At 45.5% G+C, this 19012-nt stretch overlaps 1 protein-coding gene across 2 annotated transcripts in view; it reads left to right on the top strand.

The window, feature by feature from the left end:
• The window catches only part of FRMD3 (FERM domain containing 3), a 240329-nt gene that overhangs the window by 185415 nt on the left and 35902 nt on the right, over window positions 1–19012 (top strand). For both annotated transcript variants that reach the window (XM_059657012.1, XM_059657011.1), the window contains exons 9-13: window positions 813–876; window positions 2457–2545; window positions 11427–11501; window positions 11818–11886; window positions 13575–13699. In XM_059657012.1, the coding sequence (XP_059512995.1) occupies window positions 813–876; window positions 2457–2545; window positions 11427–11501; window positions 11818–11886; window positions 13575–13699 (422 nt within the window). The remainder of the gene's footprint in view (window positions 1–812; window positions 877–2456; window positions 2546–11426; window positions 11502–11817; window positions 11887–13574; window positions 13700–19012) is intronic.

The raw sequence follows: 19012 nt of genomic DNA, 5'->3' as shown, positions 1-19012 counted from the left end.
TGTATTGTTACTGAAACAAATTTTCTTTTCTTAATCTTTGTGTGTTTTTTAAACATCCATTTTGTCACCCTTGAAAATCCTCTACCTAAATTAAAACAACTTAATGTGCCCTCACTGTTCTCCCCCTCCCACCCTCCCAAGGAAAAGCAGGGGGGCCTGCATCACTATCTGAGGAATGAGATCAAAGGAATAAAAATAGAGTCCTCTCTTCACACATATTTTCTCACCAAGAAGGTGACCTGGGGTCTACATTTCAGGCAGATTTTAATCAAGCAGCTCTTTCAGATGCCCATTCATCAAACTGTCCTCCCAATTCTGAGCGTCTCAATATATGATGAAATACACTTCTATAAACAGAGAGAACAGGAATGAGAATTTCACAGTGTGGTGTGTGTGCTTCTTTGAGATGGATGAGGGAACAGATATTGTGAAACCATGTTATTTTATTAACTGAATTTGAAATAGCCACATTCTTCCTGCCTCACACAGTGAGCTGGCCCCTTCATGTTGCTAGGGTCATTCATGTTTATGGGACCTTGAGAGCTCCTTGGAAGTAAGGTGCAGCTCACCTGTAAAAAATGGAATAACTAGTTCTGAGCTGCTGGGGATATTCTCTTGGGAAGAACATTGTTGTATAATTCTCTTGAGGCTTTTCCCTGCTCATTGGGCCTTCACCGATGGTCAGATAATGTCTTGTGTCAGTGCAGTCTACCTGGCATTTGTGAGCCAGCTGCATTCCCGTGGGAATCCAGGTACCTGCGTCAGTTGCTGCTTTATTTTCTTTCTTACCCAAAGAGATTTTCTTTTCTTAGGCCAGATGTCTGCAAATTGAAGTTTGAAGGGAAGACATTTTATGTGATTGGCACCCAGAAGGAGGTCAGATACTGCTTTTCTAACTCTGTTATTGTGTGAGTGTGAGTGTGCATGTGCATGCCCATGAGAGAGATTCATGCATAAGATGTGCCTTTGGCATTATAGCCCCCAAAGATCATGACTTTAAAGTTTGTGGTTATAATGGAAGCCATATGCTTAGAATATTTGAGAGGTAAACAAATAAACACTGGGTTTAAACATCTATATATATAAAAGGCTAATATGCTAAGTGTCCAACAGTCCGAATAATGATGTCACGTAGCAACACCCAGCTTTTCTCCCTACAGACTAGCTTCCTTGCAGTTTCTTCAGCCCAGGAACACGACTTGCTTTATAGCCAGGTGGAAACACTCTGTAACCAAATGTCTGTGAAGCATTTTCCCGTGCCTCATCTCATTTGATTTTCACAGAAGTCCTGGAGTAGGTAGATAGGAGACTCAGTGGAATCCTATTTTCTTTTCATTAGCTGGAAAATGGAGATTTAGAAAGCTTAGAAACTTGACCCAACTGAAAAGAAGTAAGAAATGGTGGACCTTGAAAATGACTTAAGGTTTTCTCACTGTGCAGAATATAGTCAAACACGAATGCAGTTAAATAGTTTACCCTTTTTTTCTCCTTGTGTGATTACAATAAAAATCTGCTTTGTGGTGATATTTATTGCTGTGTTGCTGACAATTACCTGAAAGGGAAGTTGAGGTGCTTCACTGGGTGGAAAAAGTTTAGCTAAATCAGAAAGCAGATCTAATTAAGCAAGTTTATTCTATATCTATAAAAGGATAAGCTGACTCACACATGTGTGATACATATAAAGCTCTTGGCGCCAATTGCATGCATGTGTTTTGATCTGTCATTGTTGATTGTGAATTTGGTTGACATTTCTATTATAGAGAAAGGGCGAATAGAGATATTAAAGTATGTCTTTTAATTAATTTCCTTTCAATGTGCACAAATTCGTGCACTGGGCCTTTAGTTTAAGAATAAAGTCAGTAAACAATGCTGAGTGAGTATCCCTGTGTAAAAAATAGACTGAGATAGACTTGAGATTTAGCAACTGGATTTCCCCCTACCTTTGTAATTTGCCAAAATACAGATTCATGAGACAACTGAAGAATATTTACGAAGCTTGTAACAACCAGTGATGGCTAGAGTTTTATAAACAAAGTCTATAAGATCCAAGAATCTTAAAATAAAGGAGTCACCAGACATAGGTTGTGTTTACCAGGGAACACATTTGGGAGGAGGCTGATACTGAAACTTTGAGCCTCAGAGCTAGATCTGGAGGTCTGCAGAATCTCCTGACCCTAGTTTTCAGTTTAAGCACTAGTTGTTCAAGGTGGGCAGACACATTTTTGAACTAATCCAAGTCGGATTGAGAGGTGATAAATGCCTGGAGACTTGAAGATTATGAAGCTGCTTTTGATCAGAAACAGGGCCTCATCAGATTAGTGATGTCTGCAAAAGGGAGAATTCCATTTCAAAAACACTTTTAAGAACATAGTGATACGCAAGCTACTTGAAAGAAAAAGATAAAAAACATAAACTGTGTTTAACATGCCCTTTTTTGTTTTGTTATTTTTTATTAGAAAAAAGCCATGTTGGCATTCCATACCTCAACACCAGCTGCCTGCAAACATCTCTGGAAGTGTGGGGTGGAGAACCAGGCCTTTTATAAGTAAGTAGCTTTTATTCATTTAATCATAGACTTTAAAACACCCATGGAAACCTTAATGTTTTGCAAATAGTTCCATGTTCATTTCTTTTAATATAGCCCTTTTTATTATATTTAAGTGAATAATGAATTTGGTGCATTGTTCAGGGTGTCTCCTATCACTGTTGACCCGAGCAAGTCCTGAGCTCCAGGTTGGGTGTTTCCCATAGAATTGCGGTGGGTTGCTTGTTGTTTTGTCATTTCTATTTCCGTTCAACATGTCATAGGACCTATTTTTGGTTGGCTTTCTTGCTCAGAAACAGACCTTGAGAAGAGTTTAGTGCAAGTGGTTTTTCTGGGATATGGTCACTAAACATACCATTGGGGAGTGGGCAAGGGAGGTGGGAAAGCAAGCCATGTAGATGGGCGCTATTGAGCAGGTCACTCTCTGGGCAGCTGGGCTCCGCTCTGCAGGGGAGCTCTGGCAGACTGCAGAACAGGCCTCAAATTTCACCCACTGACCAGCAAAGAGGCTGGGCTGTTTATCTACCAATTCTTCATTCATTTTGGTTAAGGGCCACTTTAGAGGTTGGAGTTATACTCTCTGGCACTTCTGGCTTACTCTCAGCTTGGACTGAATGTACTCTCACAACTGGAAAGAGAAATCTTTGGCAGAGAGTCTCATGTGTTCATAGTTAGAAGCCTTGAGTATATAGAGATGGGAGCCAAAGGTTCATGGGTGGAATGCCATCAGAGTCTGGGATCACAGAAAGGCAGTGCTGTCTGGACAGGACTTCAGAAACCATGCATAAAGCTGTCAGGTTTCCAAAGAGGTTCAAATTTAGGATCTTTCCACTGAGTTCCAGCTTCTCCTCTTTGAGACAGACTTACTGATTGGAAGAGCAGTGGTTATCGATACAGTCAAGAACCTAGTCCGGCCTGCCAGAGTATCAGCACCACCGACTCCTGGATCCCACCCAGGTGGTTTTTCTCAGCCTCTCTCCCTGCCCCCACCACTGAGATTCTGTCTTCCTCATTAGACTCATTTCCCTGAAAAATGTCGAGTCTATGAACCTTCTGGGCTTTGGCTAATGAAGATCTTTAAGAGAATGATAGCTTGGATAATAATTTACAAACCCCTTTTAGCCACAGAACTCTGTAGGCAAAGTCCAGTACGTAAAAGAGATAAAAATAGAGAAGCTGTGGTTGTTGGTGGGGACCAGAATTGAGATTGGGGACAGGAAACCATTCATCCATTTCTTGCCATTCTCAGGAGCTTGGGTGACCAGTTGTCCCCGTTTGCCTGGGATTTTCCCAGATACAGAGGGCTCAGCCATCAGGAAAGAGGTACCAGAGGAATGCTAGGTGGGGTTGATTGGTACTGATCCACAGACAAGTGTAAGGGAGGGAGAGGGATTAGCAAAGAACCCCCAGCAGACAGAATCCCATATCCCAGGAAACCCATCAATCCTAGGAAAACCCTGAGCATAATTTGAAAACCCTTGGGTGAGTTGATCCACAACATGTGGTGCTTCTAGTAGTGACAGGAAGTGGTGATAAAGATCAGTGGATCTCCCCGCACAATCATCTCCACCTCAAGGCATCTGTGTGCTCCTTGCAGTGTTTGATGACTGGTTAAAATGGGTACCCAGTGGCCTTTGAAAAATCAGCATGTCTAGACCCCTCCATCCACATGAGAGCTGAGAAAAAGGAAATGCAAAAGGATTGGTCCTCTCAGTCTTTAGTTGGAGTCTAAACATTTTTTAATAAGTTATTTTAAAATTGAGATAACACATACCAGGAAATACACCCTTTTAAAGTATAATTCAGTGGTATTTCATCTAATTCATGAAGTGATACAACCATCACTACTATCTAATTCCAGAACATTTTTATCAACCCTAAAAGAAACCCTGACTCATTTGCAGTCACTCCCTTTCTCCAACTCTCTCCAGACCTTGGCTACCTCTAATCTACTTTCTATGTCTATGGGCTTACCTATTTTGCACTTTCCCTATAAATGGAATTATAAACTTACATGGCCTTTTGTGCCCAACTTCTCTCACTTAGATACTGTTTTCAAGGTTTAAACATGTTGTAGCATGCAGCAGTACTTAATTTCTTCTAATGGCTGAATAATACTTGTTTATATATTCCACATTTTGCTTATTCATTCATCAGTTGATGGACATTTGGGTTGTTCCCTCTTTTTAGGTATTGTGAATGATGTTGCTATGAATATCCATGTAATTTTTTTTTCTGTGGACAGTTCTCTTAGGTTTATACCTGGGAGTGTAACTTTGGGGTCATAGGGTAACTCTATATTTAACTTTTTGAAAACCTGAGAAACTGTTCTTAGAGCCTAAGCTTTTGGAACTCTTCTGTTCATCTGTTAATGAAATCATCTGGTTCCTATCAAATAATAATTGAGAGACATTTAGTTAATTATTCTTGAATGGATATTTTCTTGCAGATGAGGGAGTTAATAGATAGTCTTGAAACATAGCCAAAACAAGATAAAAAATAAAGATATATCATGACATTTTTTGTATATTTTATATCTGTATTAGATCTGATCTCTCTGATGATAGGAACTAGGTCCTGTTTATATTTGTATTCCCTAAAGACCCCCAGCATTCAAAAAAGAGGTAATGAATCAAGTTGATAAGGTATGGATCTTGTGCCAGGAGATTTGTAGTTCATGATGCAGACTAAAAAGGAAATGCAAATAAAATGCTAGAGGGCAGTCCAGGAGGGGTGAGTCTCACTGTGGGGGGAGCTAGGAATTGGAAGGAAGGGTCTTTAAGTTGGAGGGAGGACATTCTGAGTAAGGGAGCATAGTGGGGAGGGAAAGACATACATGGAGAAGATGAGCAGTTACACAAGGCTGGAGCAGAGGGTAGAATGAAATAGAAAGGGAGGTGATGAAAGGCCAGGAGATCTTGGAGCCAGATACAGAGGGCTTGGCCATCATGAACGAGGTGCCAGAGGAATGCTAGGTGGGGTTGATTGCTACTGACCCACAGACCAGTGTAAGGGAGGGGGAGGGAGTAGCAAAGAACCTCCAGCAGACAGGCTTTTAGAGCCAAATCAGAAAGTCCTACTTGGAAGCAGCATGGCCTTGAAGATCCTTTGGTGTAATCATGGGATCTCTATCAAGGAATAACTCAAGACATTAATTGGTTGTTTTGCACACATGCTGTTTTATCCTGTGTGAGGGATTCAGTTGGTAGATGGAGTCAAAGGCAAAACCAGAACTGAACGGAGAAGAGGGAGAGAAGGAGAGGAGAGAAGAAACTCCAATCTGGGGGATCTGTTTTGCACATGTTGGGGTACAGTCATTAGCTGGCATCAAGCAGTGAGGTCTGTCTTATAATTGAATGGGCCAACTAGGCATGTCAGAGAAGTTGCTTCCAGTTGTCTGTGAATGCCTCAGGTGGCCGGGAGTGTAGCTGAGCACGGTGGCACTGTGCAGAGTTGACCAAGTCTTTGCATCAGCTCCTCTGCTGGTGTTAGGCCAGGCTGCCCCTCTCAATTACTAGGTCTCCTAATCCCTAATATTTATACTGACCTGAGATTTCCCAGAAGCTTTTGTTCCTTAACCATACATGTTCCTTAGGATGTTGCTTATTCTGAGCCAGCTGTGTGACCTCGCTGGCCTAGCCTTCTCATCTGTAGACTGGAGGGGCAGGACTCAGGCATGCTTTGCTTCTCTCACTGTGGCCTGGTGTTAATGAGTGTGGGCTTCTTGGCTTTAAATCTTGTCTCTGTCACTTCCTAGCAGTGTGGTCTGGAGCAAAGCACTTGAACTCTTTGAGCCTCATCTTTATTTTTCATCTGTGAAATGTGATCGGTAATACCTGCCTTGCAGTGTTTGGTTCTCCCAGGCACATGAACCATCGATAAATGATAGCAGCTGCTGTGACTGCCACTACTACCCCCCTCCATTAGCAACGGAAGTTTCTGGAGTGCCAGTTGGTTGCAGAGTCCAGTCTGTTTGATTCTGAAGGGCTCTGATTCTGTTAACCTCAGGGAGGGCACCTGCTTCCTCCACAGCACCATCCCCTTCCCGGGCAGAAGTCCCGGCCCCGCTTCCAGCCTGCCCCACTGGCACTGTGTTTAACGCTTTCGGCTGGCAGAGCAAGGCCCGATCTTGTTTCCTGGATTGGGGTGTTTGTCCCTCCTTTCCACTTCACCTGCCATGGGAAGAGGGAGGCCTGGAGGCCAAGAATTCCCAAGTGTGCTTTCACCTCATGAATGCGCTGCTCGTTGTCAGCTGGCCAGGGGCCACCGATGAGGTTTGAAAGCCCTGGCTCTGAGCTCTGCTGCTGGGAACAGAGCCCAGAAGCAGCAACTCTGACTTTCCCTCCTGCTTCAAAGCACAAGGGATCCCTGACACAGACTTAGTCACATTTCAGAGCTTCCTTTATGCCATGTGTTTTCTAGGTGCTCCACCCCCAGAGCACCAGAGTTCGCCATGGCTGGGAGCTAGTTCCCCGAAGGCACACGGGCCACACCGATGGGTTCAGCGGCTCCCTCACTGGTGTTTCCATTGAGAACATCATCTGCTTTGTGCTGTGCACTGTGCTGGCATGGAAGGTGCCGGGAGCCGGTCCATCCTTGCTGTTTCAAGGGACCTGGCATATATGGCATACGGTTCTTAATATGTTTGCTCACCTTCTTGGGGCTGTGTTTTAACCAAGGTCACCTCTCCTAGAAAGGTTGAATCCCCAGGTAGGGATTTTCCCCTGAAGTTGGGGAGGGAATAAAACCCCTCAACTAAGTGCCAGGCGGGTAATTAATCCCTTTAACTATGAACAATCATGCTTAAACTACATAATCTTTTCTCCCTGGAATGGAGATAAGAAACGCCCTAACCTTTGTAATAGAGATTGATAGGATTGAATCAACTGGTATAAATACAGTTGTAACAAGACAGAAACACACAGAACTCAGAACACAGAACTGAGAACACAGTGCTTGGAAGACAGGACCAAGAGAGACAGAGCCTAGGCACAGAACCTACACAGAACGTTCTCTAGAGACAGAAGAACTTCGCTGGAGAGAGCATGCTGGAGGATCCTGGACAGGGACTGGCCTCGGAGCCTGGAGGCAGAGCCTGGTGAGAGAGCATGGCAGGGGATCCTGGACTGAACCTGACTGTAGAGATTGGCAGGAGAGCCTGACTAGAACCTGGTGACCAAACCTGGCTGGAGAAGTCCCTGTGTCATTCCTTCTTCGCCGACTCCGTCCACACCTTTGGGGACCCCTGGACCCGCTGGGGCTGGACCCCGGCAGGAAGGGAAACAGGAAGTGATTGCCAATGGCTATGGGACAGTTCTTTTTGGGGTGATGAATGTATTTCTTGATGAGTGTTTAGCTTTGTGAATTATACTGAACACCACTGAAGTGTACAATCTAAAAGGGTAAACCTTATGGTATGTGAATTATATCTCAATAAAGCTGTTATTTTGAAAAATTCAGAAATGGGTGAGGGGGTCTAGATATTGGTAGTGATAAAAATTTCCCACATGCTACAAACTTGCAATCTAGGGTTAAGGGTTCTAATGGAGTGATTCTCAAAGTAGGGTCCCTACACCAGCTCCAGGTCCCTGTAATGTGTTAGAAATGCATTCCTGGGCTCACTTAGGCTTCTTGAATCAGAAACTTGTGTTTTCTGAAGCCTGCCAGATGGTTCTGATGCCCCTTGAGGTCTGAGAATCTGCATGGCTAAAGCCTTATTTAAAAAATACAGGGAGACTTGGTTTTGCAGCCTGGTTGCTCCTGCTTCTGTCATGTGACCATAGTTAAGTGACAACCGGTCTGTGCCTCAGTTTCCTCATGTAAAAATGTGGATTGCTTCCTCCTGGGAGAGAGCTGTGGGCATAAAATGAATTAGTATGTTTAAGGTGCTTTGGATGGGGCACAACCCTTAGTAGGTGCTCAATAATAACATGTCGTTATTGTTATGATTACACCAGAAGCTGTAAACCATGTTAAAATGGAAAATTGTATTATTAATTCTAGAGGTGGCCTCTTAGGGCACCACCCATTGTCTCCCAAGCACCTGACCTCCATGCCCAGCCTCTGCAGCAGCAGGTGCCAGAGGAGAAAAGTTAGAAGCAGGGCGAGGGGAGTGTGCTCCTGCAGGGCTGCTCTGCCTGTACCATATGATGTCAACACTTAGCGAACACTTTACATGCTCCAGGCATTGTCCGCATGCATGGCGCATCTCACATCCATTATACCATTTAAAACACAGCTCAAAGGCAGGGGTGGGCTGGCAAATCCCCTAGTGCCATGGGTCTCTGGGTCTTGTGGCTGCCCTGGCAGACCCGGGATCAGGGGTGGTGAAGAACTGTGACAACCGAAAGATAAGTCATGACTAGGCCACCATTTGAACTCACAGTTGTTGTCAAGTCAGGTAAATTGGGGACTGTCTGGATTGCTCTGTGAGGTCAGATGTTTGAGAAGAGTCAGTGCTTCTATGCTGGGGTTTTCACAGGAAGGTGGAGGCGGAAGTGGGAGAAGGTAGGTGGGGAAGAAGGCTGGAGGTGAGAGAATTGCTACTTTAACTCGGTTGTGCATTCATTGCCTTTGTTGGGAAGAAAACTTTGGCTCTGGGCTTGTTGACGTGAGAGCCTGGGAGGCAGAGCTCAGCTAGAGTTAGAGCATGAAGGCGCTTTCACTAGCATCCAGGGTGTTTGACACGGTTCCCAGGAACTTCGTGATTTAGAGAATTGGCTTTGGTAGCTCCATAGTGAGAAGGCAATGGAGGGGTTTTGAGGGTGATATTAGGGAGACAGGGAGGGAGGTGGGGAGGGAGAGAGAGTCAGAAACTATTATACAGGGTGGGGCAAACGTAGGTTTACAGTTGTTTGTATGGAAAATAATACAAGAATAAACTGTGTTTTGTGCACTCACAACTGTAAACCTACCTTTGCCCACCCCTGTATAGTGAGCAGGTTGTACGCTAGGTGCTTTCAAATCATTTAATCTCATTTCATCCTCTTCAGAATTCTATGAATTAGGTTTACAACACCCTCCCCCTTAAAGATATTTGGGGAAAACTGGGACTCAGAAAAACTTGGCTTGATTTAGGTCACAGGACCAGAAGCAGGTAAGAAGCTGGGCCTCTGCTCTTTCAAGTAAAACGACACCTAACTCAGAGGTTCTTAAATGCCAGTGGGCAGCCTTTGCATGGCCTGGGGTGTTTGATAGCAATGCAAACTGCCGGCCCCTCTCCTGACCTGCTGAGTGAGACTGTAGTGATGGAGCTGAGGACCAGTGTTTGTATCCCTCCCAGCAGGTGCTGCTGATCGCGCCCAGGTCTGGGACGTCCGACTTTCTCTTTCCACATCCTCGTCCTTCCAGCCTACTGTCTGTGTCTCCCAGCTCCCAGGGAGTTTAGGTTGCTCAAGCTCTCAGATACACTCCCCTGTTACAATTCCATGGAAGGTCTCAATCCACATGTTATCGGGAGCCACCTGGGCACTTGAGGGCCAGGGAGTTGGTGGTAGTGCTCTTGGGAGAGTGTCTCTGAGCAAATCAAGTGACACCAATAATCACCCAGGGCCACCAGCTGCCAGAAAAAGGCCAACGCGTTCCACCCTCCTCTCATTCTGCTCAGACAGGGATGCACTTTCCCTGCGAAATGTGTCTTTTGACCTGTTTTCTCGAGGCACTTCGAGGGTTTATGTTCCATGCAGCGCAGAGGCCTCCCACCCGTCTGGGTGTAGGGAGAAGACAGCGGCCTCCCTGAGGGGCCTGGGACGGTGGGCGCTGAGGCTGAACCAGTGGAGACCAGGGCCGCCCACCTCTCCCCAGAGCAGGGTCACTGGAGCTGCTGTGCCCTCCACACCTGGGGGCTTCGGTGTCCTCTATACCTGGGCACAGAGTTGAGTTTGAATTTCAAACACTCCAGTGAAGGCTCTTAATCTTTTTAGCAGACTAAGAGCCTTAGGAACCTAGTAAACAGTAACAGCAACAAGAAAATCAATGACAAAAAACCAGACTCTCTTTACAAGTTTCTCTTCCTTTGACTTACGAGGACTTGGGAGCAACAACCCTGCTGAGAAGATAGGGAGAGGGAGGTGGTGATGGCCCTTTTCTCAGGCCCCGTGGTAAATGCCAGGCCACCCCCAGCTCTCTAGGGATGGGATCCAGGAGGCAGAGGGACCCAGAGCAGGTGGGTCCTCACAGGAGGACGAGGCTCCGTCGGGTATTTTCCATTGAGCCAGCCTCCTGGGGACTTTTCTCCTCTTTACCAGGTGTGGGCTGTCACCTGGCTCTGGCCAGCAGTCAGCACAGCAGGTCTGTCCCAGGTGTCAAAAGTCTGGGGTGTGGCTCTCACGTGGTCTCACCTGTCCTTGGGGCTTCTACTCCATGTTCTCTGGGCTCTGCCTTGACAGGAGCCCCCTCCTCAGGCCTGCACCCCCTCGGCTGTCCACCTCGCTCTCCCTTTCATCTTTTGAAACTGGCTCAGCCTGTCTGCAGAGGTGGAGGGAGAAGGTCTTTTTGGCCAAAGACTGTAACGATAGTTTTCTATTGTTCTGAGGACAAAGACCCAAATCTTTAACAGAGACAGCCTAAGGTCAGGTCCTGCTAAATTGGGGAGGTGGTGGGTTGTGCAGGAATGTGTGTGTGTGTGTATGTGTGTGTGTGTGTCATCGCCAACATTTAAAAAGAATGGAAAGAGAGAACATAGAAAAGTTCAGACTGCAAATACTGTGAGAGTTGACAGTTCCTTTGTGAAACTCTTTTTTCAGGTTTGTGTGTGTGCTCACCGACTCACACAATAAAGCTTATTTCTTTCTGGCAGTCACAGGTATCTGATACCTACACTTCACACTGTGTCCCGCCGGGCTTTCCAATGTCACTACCACTGCTTTGCTTTCTCTTAAAGGTATGCCAAGTCCAGTCAGATCAAGACTGTGTCCAGCAGCAAAATATTTTTTAAAGGAAGTAGATTCCGATACAGGTGAGTCCCTACGGTTCCGTTTTGATGATGGGGCTGTGGGAAGGCATTGACATTTGAATGTTTTGCTTATAAATCAGTGCACTCTGGCTTACGCCCCTGTTTTGGTCCCCCGTTTCCATTTCACCCATCTTTTATGCTCATGGGCACTCTGCATGCAACTTCATAGTAACTTCCCCACATGGAGGGAGAGAAGGCGTGGGCTCCTAGAGCTGGGTCAGGCCGTTGAAGTTGTGAAGTTTAAAGAAAATGCTTGTGCATAGCCCTCCCCTCCCACGCCGAGTGCCTGTGCAGAGACGGGTGTTTTTGTCTTTTGCAGCGGTAAGGTTGCCAAAGAGGTGGTGGAGGCGAGTTCCAGAATCCAGAGGGAGCCTCCGGAGGTGCACAGGTGAGTGGGTGCTCCCTGGGGCTCTGGAGGCTTCTGGGATGGACAGAGGGATTTAAATGCTGGCTTTGCCAAATGACAAGAAGGGTATAAGGGCACTGCTGCCAGCCCCTATGTTGTTTTTTGGCCCTAGTTCCAGGCATGGCACTCTCACTGCCCTGGAATCCCTCTCAGACAGACTTGGCTGGGCCGTGGCGAGAACACAGCTGGGCTCCGTTTTGAGTTGTTTGCTCTGTGGAGAGTCATTGGCTTGACTTGACCTTGAGTGTCACATGAATAAGCAGGATGTGTGTGAGGAAAGGCTGTGTCATCTCCTGACTGGGTCCTGATCTTCCCTGATGCCCCATCTCCCACTCCCTACGAAAACACCTGCCCAGGTATCAGGCAGTCCCATCAGCTGGCCTGGGATACTCTGGTCAGTCTGAGATGGCAGTTATGTTGAGCCAGGATTGCAGTCGTTTCAAACCTGAACACTCTCCAGGGTGCCCATCAAGGTGCTGTAAGGCTGACGAGAATGGACATGTCACTCTCTGCCCGGAGTTGTTTATCAAGGTGGGGCTCATTCTGATTAGTATAACTATAATTACAGAGCGTCAGAGGTGACCAACGTGGCGAGTTGTAAAAGGGAGAGTCGAGTGAGCAGAGAAGGAGAAAGAGAGTGTGTGTTGTGAAGCCAATCCCAGAGGGTGTTAAGGGGAAGGAGACATTTGACATCATATTTGAAGGATGGGGTTTTTTGTTTTGTTTTGTTTTGTTTTGTTTTTTACTGATTTCAGAGAGAGGAAGGAAGAGGGAGACAGGGATACAAACATCGATGTAGAGAGAGTATCATTGATCACCTGCTTCTTGCACTCCCTACTGGGGACTGAGCCCACAACCCAGGCATGTGCCCTGACTGGGAATCCAACCATGACCTCCTGATTCATGGGTGGATGCTCAACCACTGAGCCGCTCTGGCTGGGCTGGTTTTGGTTTTGACAGGGAACATGGGGAGAGGAAGGGTGCTTAAGCACCCACCATACGTGCCTACCTCCCTCTCTGTCATGCTAGACAGCAGGTCCCCTGCAGCAGGCAGTGCATATGGGCTTCCCAGCTTCCAGCCAGTAGTCTTGATGAGGCACCTGCATGGTTGCCTTGCCATCTGCTGCCTGTCACAGCCACTGGCACAGGTGCGTGCTCCTTTCAAAAGGAGAAAGGAAAGCAGAGCTGCGCTCTGTGGCTGGCTGGTGACTGGGGCAGGAATTTGAACGGGGATGTTAAACATTGATATTAAACATTGCACGTCTAGCGACACAATAGCTTGTAGTTATGAAACATCTGTGACATCTGCCTGGTTTTTTTGTGTTTTTTTTTGTGGTTATTAAATTAGTTTGAGCCATGCCCTTTATTCACTTTTCTGTGCCTAGTCTAGTGATACCTGCCTCCCATATCTTTTGGAATGCCTGTGTTGTCACCTAGTCTAGCATGCCCGAGTCTGATGACATATGGGGAAGTACATTAGGACACATGGACACTTTGTCAGGGCCTTAAGGATCCAAAGGGCTATGCGTCTTGAATGTTATGACATCTTTCACTAGCCCAACCCATTGTGGGTCCAGAGGCAGTTCCCAGCTGGGATGTGCATAGCCGACTGGGATGGAGGGGCTGGTGTTTGAATGGAAACCAACTCTATCTGGCTTGTCTGTTTTCAGAACCAACATTTCCCAGAGTCGCAGTTCCCACTCCTTGAACAAACAGCTCATTATTAACATGGAGCCCCTGCAGCCCTTGCTGCCTTCCCCCAGCGAGCAGGAAGAGGACCTTCCCATGGGTGAGGGTAAGTACGCATCTTTCCAGAGGCCACCATTGCAGGCTTACCCTGGAGGAGGGAGCGAGGCCCACCTCTGGGTACGTTGGGTAATGGTTGGTGTGGGGGTTGGAGTGAGTCAGAAACTGTACTTTTGGTAGATGAGCTGTTTACAGCTGGAAGACTGCATTGTATTGAGAGTTCTTTCAATTCCTCCTGGAGAGATTTTATTGGTATAAAACTATTTAAAACTAAGTTTAAATTAGTTAAAATTAAAAACTCAATTTCTCAACCATGATAGTTAGATTTCTAATGCTCAGTAGTCACGTGGGGCTAATGGCTACCATCTTGGACAGTTCAGACTCAGAACATTGTCATCATTGCCGAAACTTCTATTGGGTGTGAAGTTTTTGACTATAATCACAATTACATTAGTGGGTATAAAGATTTATCACAAGTATCTCCACACTGGTTATCCCCTTTCTGTTTCCATATTTCTCCAGCCATTTATTCCTTTTTCCACAAGTCCTTATCTGCAGCTTTGATGCAAGCTAAAATAAGTAGAATCTACTTCAACACAAAAGTTGTTATATTTTTAAAAGACCATCATATATGCGCTTCTAGGCCTCTTATTTTGTGCCTTTAGAGACTTAATTCCAGAAAGAATCTCACCATACTTGCTTGCTGCTGGTACCTGGTGAGACGAATTTCTCCTATTAATTTCATTAAAAAAAAAAGAATTAGAGGAGTTATTTATTTATTGTGTGTGTGTGTGTGTGTGTGTGTGTGTGTGTGTGTGTGTGTATGAGAGAGAGAGAGAGAGAGAGAGAGAGAGAGAGAGAGAGAGAGTTTTATTCCACTGATTTTTAGAGAGAGTGGAACGGGGGAGAGAGAAACATCGATATGAGAGAGAGACATCATTTAAAGTCTGGATACTGGGCAGTTTCAAAAGAGCAGGTCACTGTGTCCCCAAAAGATCTCCTTTACCTATAGCTTAACATCAAGAATTATTTCATGGGGAAAACTTTTCAGTTCATAATAGAGTTGGATGCAAATAGATTTGGGGAGAGATAGCAGCAATTAATTCACACTGAAGTGTAAAGAATTTGTCAGTCTTTTCCTGGAAAACAAACAAAACTCTAACCATTAAAGCTTTTGTTTTTCCAGTTCCCTTTTAGTCCCATTAGAATGTCTGACATAGAATTGTTGAGCAGAGGAATGAATGGGTGAGACTGAGAGGCAGAGGGAATTATGGGAGGTCTGGTCCACCTGTGTTGGTTGCTTGTGTGGCTTGGGGAAGAGGGAATAGGGGAACAGTGACAGGTGCGGCAGAAGGCTAGGAAAGGGCCAGATCATGATGTTCTCCATGACTTGCAGGAGAGTTTAGACTTTAACCTGAGGGCACTGGAGGATTTCAAGCATGGAAATGACCTGATTGGAATTGTGTTTTGTATCACTTGTGGTGGCAGAGGGCAGATGAGAGGCGGGTATGACTGGAGTAATTTTTCAACCTCAGAAGTGTTGACCTTTTGAGCTGGATAATTCTTTGTTGAGGCCTGGCTGGTGCATTGTCCAATGTTTAGCAGTACCCCTGGCTTCAACCCAGTAGATGCCAGTAGCATCCCACCAGTCTTGACAACCAAAAATGTCTCCATGTATTGCCAGATGTCCCCTGAGTAACAAAAATGCTCCCTGGTTGAGAATCACTGGTTGGGGGCACAGAGATTGCTCAGGAAACATTGCTCTAGGTGAGACAATAGATAAACAAGAGCTGAACTGAGGTGGTGAGAGTGGGGCTCGGGAGGAGGCGGGGGATTTAAGCTAATAAGCTGCAGGCTTGTGAGGGTGGGGTCACCGATTATAGGGAAGGTATGCTGCCCGTGGCTTCTGTCCAGGTTTTGCCCTTGTCTCCCAGACTTTCAGAGTAAAGAGATGTCAACCTCTTTAAAGATGAGACCCTTGAGACTCAGGAAGGTTTAAGTCATTATCACACGGGAGCCAGTGGCAAAACTGATTTTGTTTAGAGAACGGAGATATCTCTAGTTAGATACTGTGCATTGCCTCACTGAGCATCAAACACGGACAGCATTGCTCACCTTTGACGTCTCTGTTTCTCATCTCAACCTAGTGGCTCAGATTCTTGTTTGGGGGAATTTCAAATCACACATTTTTGTTACTGGATCCATAAACAGGTTACGATTGGCAGTGTGAATCCTATTAAAGGAGTTGTCTGATTAGGAATTTTTTAAAAACATCAGGCTGGGAGAAGAAAGAACATCTTACCCTGATCCTTGGAGGCCCCACCTCTGCGAAGTCATGGAAGGCCCTGCTGCCCAGCATCACATGAGTGCCCTGATGGTGGCATCTCTGCTTTACCATGACGCTCCAACGTCAGAACCACCCAGTTGTCTGACAAGATTCTTCTGTTCTTCCCAGGACTTCAAGTTTCTCAAAGACAGCTGGGCAGGGCATGAGTGCCCAGAGAAGCCCAGTGGCATTCTGGGAGAATATGTGACCCTTTCACCCATACGACAGCTGGAGGATTAGCTCTGAAGTTGGCTGTCTCCTATACAGAAAAACAACAAAATCAGTTCCTAGGCACCACTAGGCAACGAGAAAGTTTTCAGTGTCACCCCTAAGTTGTTCAGTTATAGGATCTGATTAGTGCTGTGAACTTGGGATGAGAATGGCAAACCGCTTGAAAATGGCCACTTAGAGCTTTTGAAAGATTTGGGAGAAGAAAAATATGTAGGGCGTGGGCATTGTTCTGGGTGAAAATTACATTTTAAGGAGCCATTTACCTGATGTAAAATGGAGCAGGGTCTTCATAGTGCAGATAGCAAAATATTTGCGTGTTTTGTTGGCGGAGTATATTTTTCACTATGGAAAAATGCTGGGTCATGGTAGAGGAGAATGAAATGAATCACATGAGACTTGGTAGCTAAAGATTACTGACGCCCATGGAAGATCATCTTGTCTACCTGAGCAGTGGTGCAGGCGGGCAAAACTAAACAGGCAGGACACCAGCTTTCTTCCCCTTGGTAGATAAAACGAAATAAGAGTTGAAAATATTGACACCTTCCTGGTGGCATAGTGGAGACACAAGAATTTCTACAAAGGAGTGTTTTGGGGATGGCGATGGGGTTGGGCAGAGGATGGCTTGAAGCTGCATTTGCCTATGATTGAGAAAATGTCTATATCAAAGAATAGATGGAAAGTAGGGAGGGTGATAAAACTAACTCTCCCAAGCTACTCTTTAGCACTGTCCCTGTAAATGTTGGAGTGTGTGTATGTCATAGGTGTGGCTCTCTGTGTGCGGGAGGGCAGTGGGAGTGTTTAAAGGGTTGTTGACGGTGTTTGGCCCTAGGAGCTTAAGGTGCGGTGTCATTGCCATTCTAGAAAGTCTGTATGTGAACCTGTGAAGGCATTTTGAGCATATAAAGAGTATTGTCATCATCCATCAAGCATGCCTCACTCTTGACCCCACCCACCCTCCGTCCCAACACATAGCAGGTGGTCTGTGGGGCCAACTGCATTTTCCCATGTGAGGGCCCCTCCACTTCATACCGGGCAGAGCCTTTCACATACTACACAGTTGTTCTGGTCCTGTCACTGGTGCAGTCTAACAGACCAAGGCCGCTATGGTGACCCTGGTTGTGAATTCCGTTGCCCACTCTGCTCCCCTCTGGTCTCCTCCAGGCTTATCTGATATGAATTCTCCTCCCTGTTCCTCCCTGTGTGGAGTTCCATGGCCAGGACTCAGATTTACCCTCTCTCTCTCTCTCTCTCTCTCTTTTTTTTTATTACATCAGTGTCTTTCTTTACTGCCATTTCCCCCATGTGCTAAGTCATCTCTTCCTTTGGCTCAGGCTATGTCAGGATGTGCTTTAGGAGCAATGCACTGGTCTTTTTGGAATTTCCGTTATGTTATGTTCCATCAAACAGGAGGAGCTGTTAATGAATCCTGTGGAGCTACATTCCTCTTGTGGTCACCAAGCAATGAGCTCCAGCTCTAATCGCACTTGCCCCTGCCACAGGGTTTGTGATGGCTACTTGTTTGTATTTTCTTATTATAAACTGAGTGTATCATCTTCTAGAAATTTTGGAAAATACAAAATAAACATCAATAAGCAGAAAACCATCACCTTCCAGATTGTCCCACCTCTTAGAGACAATCAATGTTACTGTTAGCAGCTTCCTGTGCTATGCATTTTAATGTGACCATTCTTGTCCTGTGTGTATAACTTTGAAGAGTCCTGCCTTGTTTGCTTAACATTGAAACCACTGTAGTTCAATAATTTAATGCAAATGCAGACAAAGAGTTTAATATCCTGAATTAGAAGGGACTCGGGCAAAGCTCTGTGTTAAGCATCATTTCATCACTGCTCTCCTGAGCTTTTCCATTTAGTGGTACCCAGTCTCGCACGGCCGACAGACATCCAGCAGCAGAACCTGCTCCTGCAGGCAGGGGACAGCTTCTGGTTTTCCTAAAACTGTGGTGTCAGACTGGTAGAGAAATTCAGAATTCATTATTACATCCGTTGGTAATAGTTTGGGTCTGCAGTTTCTCAAGGGCAGTGGTTCTCAACCTTCCTAATGCCGCGACCCTTTAATACAGTTCCTCATGTTGTGGTGGCCCCAACCATAAAATTATTTTCGTTGCTACTTCATAACTGTAATTTTGCTACTGTTATGCATCGTAATGTAAATATCTGATATGCAGGATGTATTTTCATTGTTACAAATTAAACATAATTAAAGCATAATGATTAATCACAAAAACAATATGTAATTATATATGTGTTTTCCGATGGATGGTCTTAGGTGACCTCTGTGAAAGGGTCGTTCGACCCCCAAAGGGGTCGCGACCCGCAGGTTGAGAACCGCTGCTCTAGGTAAGAGAGTCCAAGAGCAACTGGGGGGTGAGGGGAGGGGGTGGGGTTAGTTAAAGGCCTGAGCAAGCGCTGCAAATGCACCTTTTGTAGTGTTAGCAGGCTCCTCAAAGCTTATCACCCTTTTTGTGCTTTTCTTTTGAGTTTGTTTCATCTTTGGAATTTGGTTTCTGGTATTTGCTGCTGAGTACTCGTAAGAATTTTTATCAGCTGAAAGAGATCTTTGAAATTTAAGTATTTAGATTGCTGTAGAAAAGATAAATGCTTGTTTCTGTTGCAATCTAAGTGCATGTCATCTTGCAAGGATTTGAATTTGCTACCTTTGGGAGCCTTATATTCCTCATCTATAGAACGAGAAATTGGACTTGAGCAGCACTCCAAGGCTCTCTAGCTCTAAACTCTTTGATTCTTTTGCTGAACATCAGGGTCAGATTCCAGGACTACAGCTTCT

This window comes from Myotis daubentonii, chromosome 11 (genome assembly GCF_963259705.1).
Source record: "Myotis daubentonii chromosome 11, mMyoDau2.1, whole genome shotgun sequence".
NCBI lineage: Eukaryota > Metazoa > Chordata > Mammalia > Chiroptera > Vespertilionidae > Myotis > Myotis daubentonii.
Note: the sequence above shows the minus strand (reverse complement) of the source record. Positions and strands in the feature narration are given on the sequence as shown.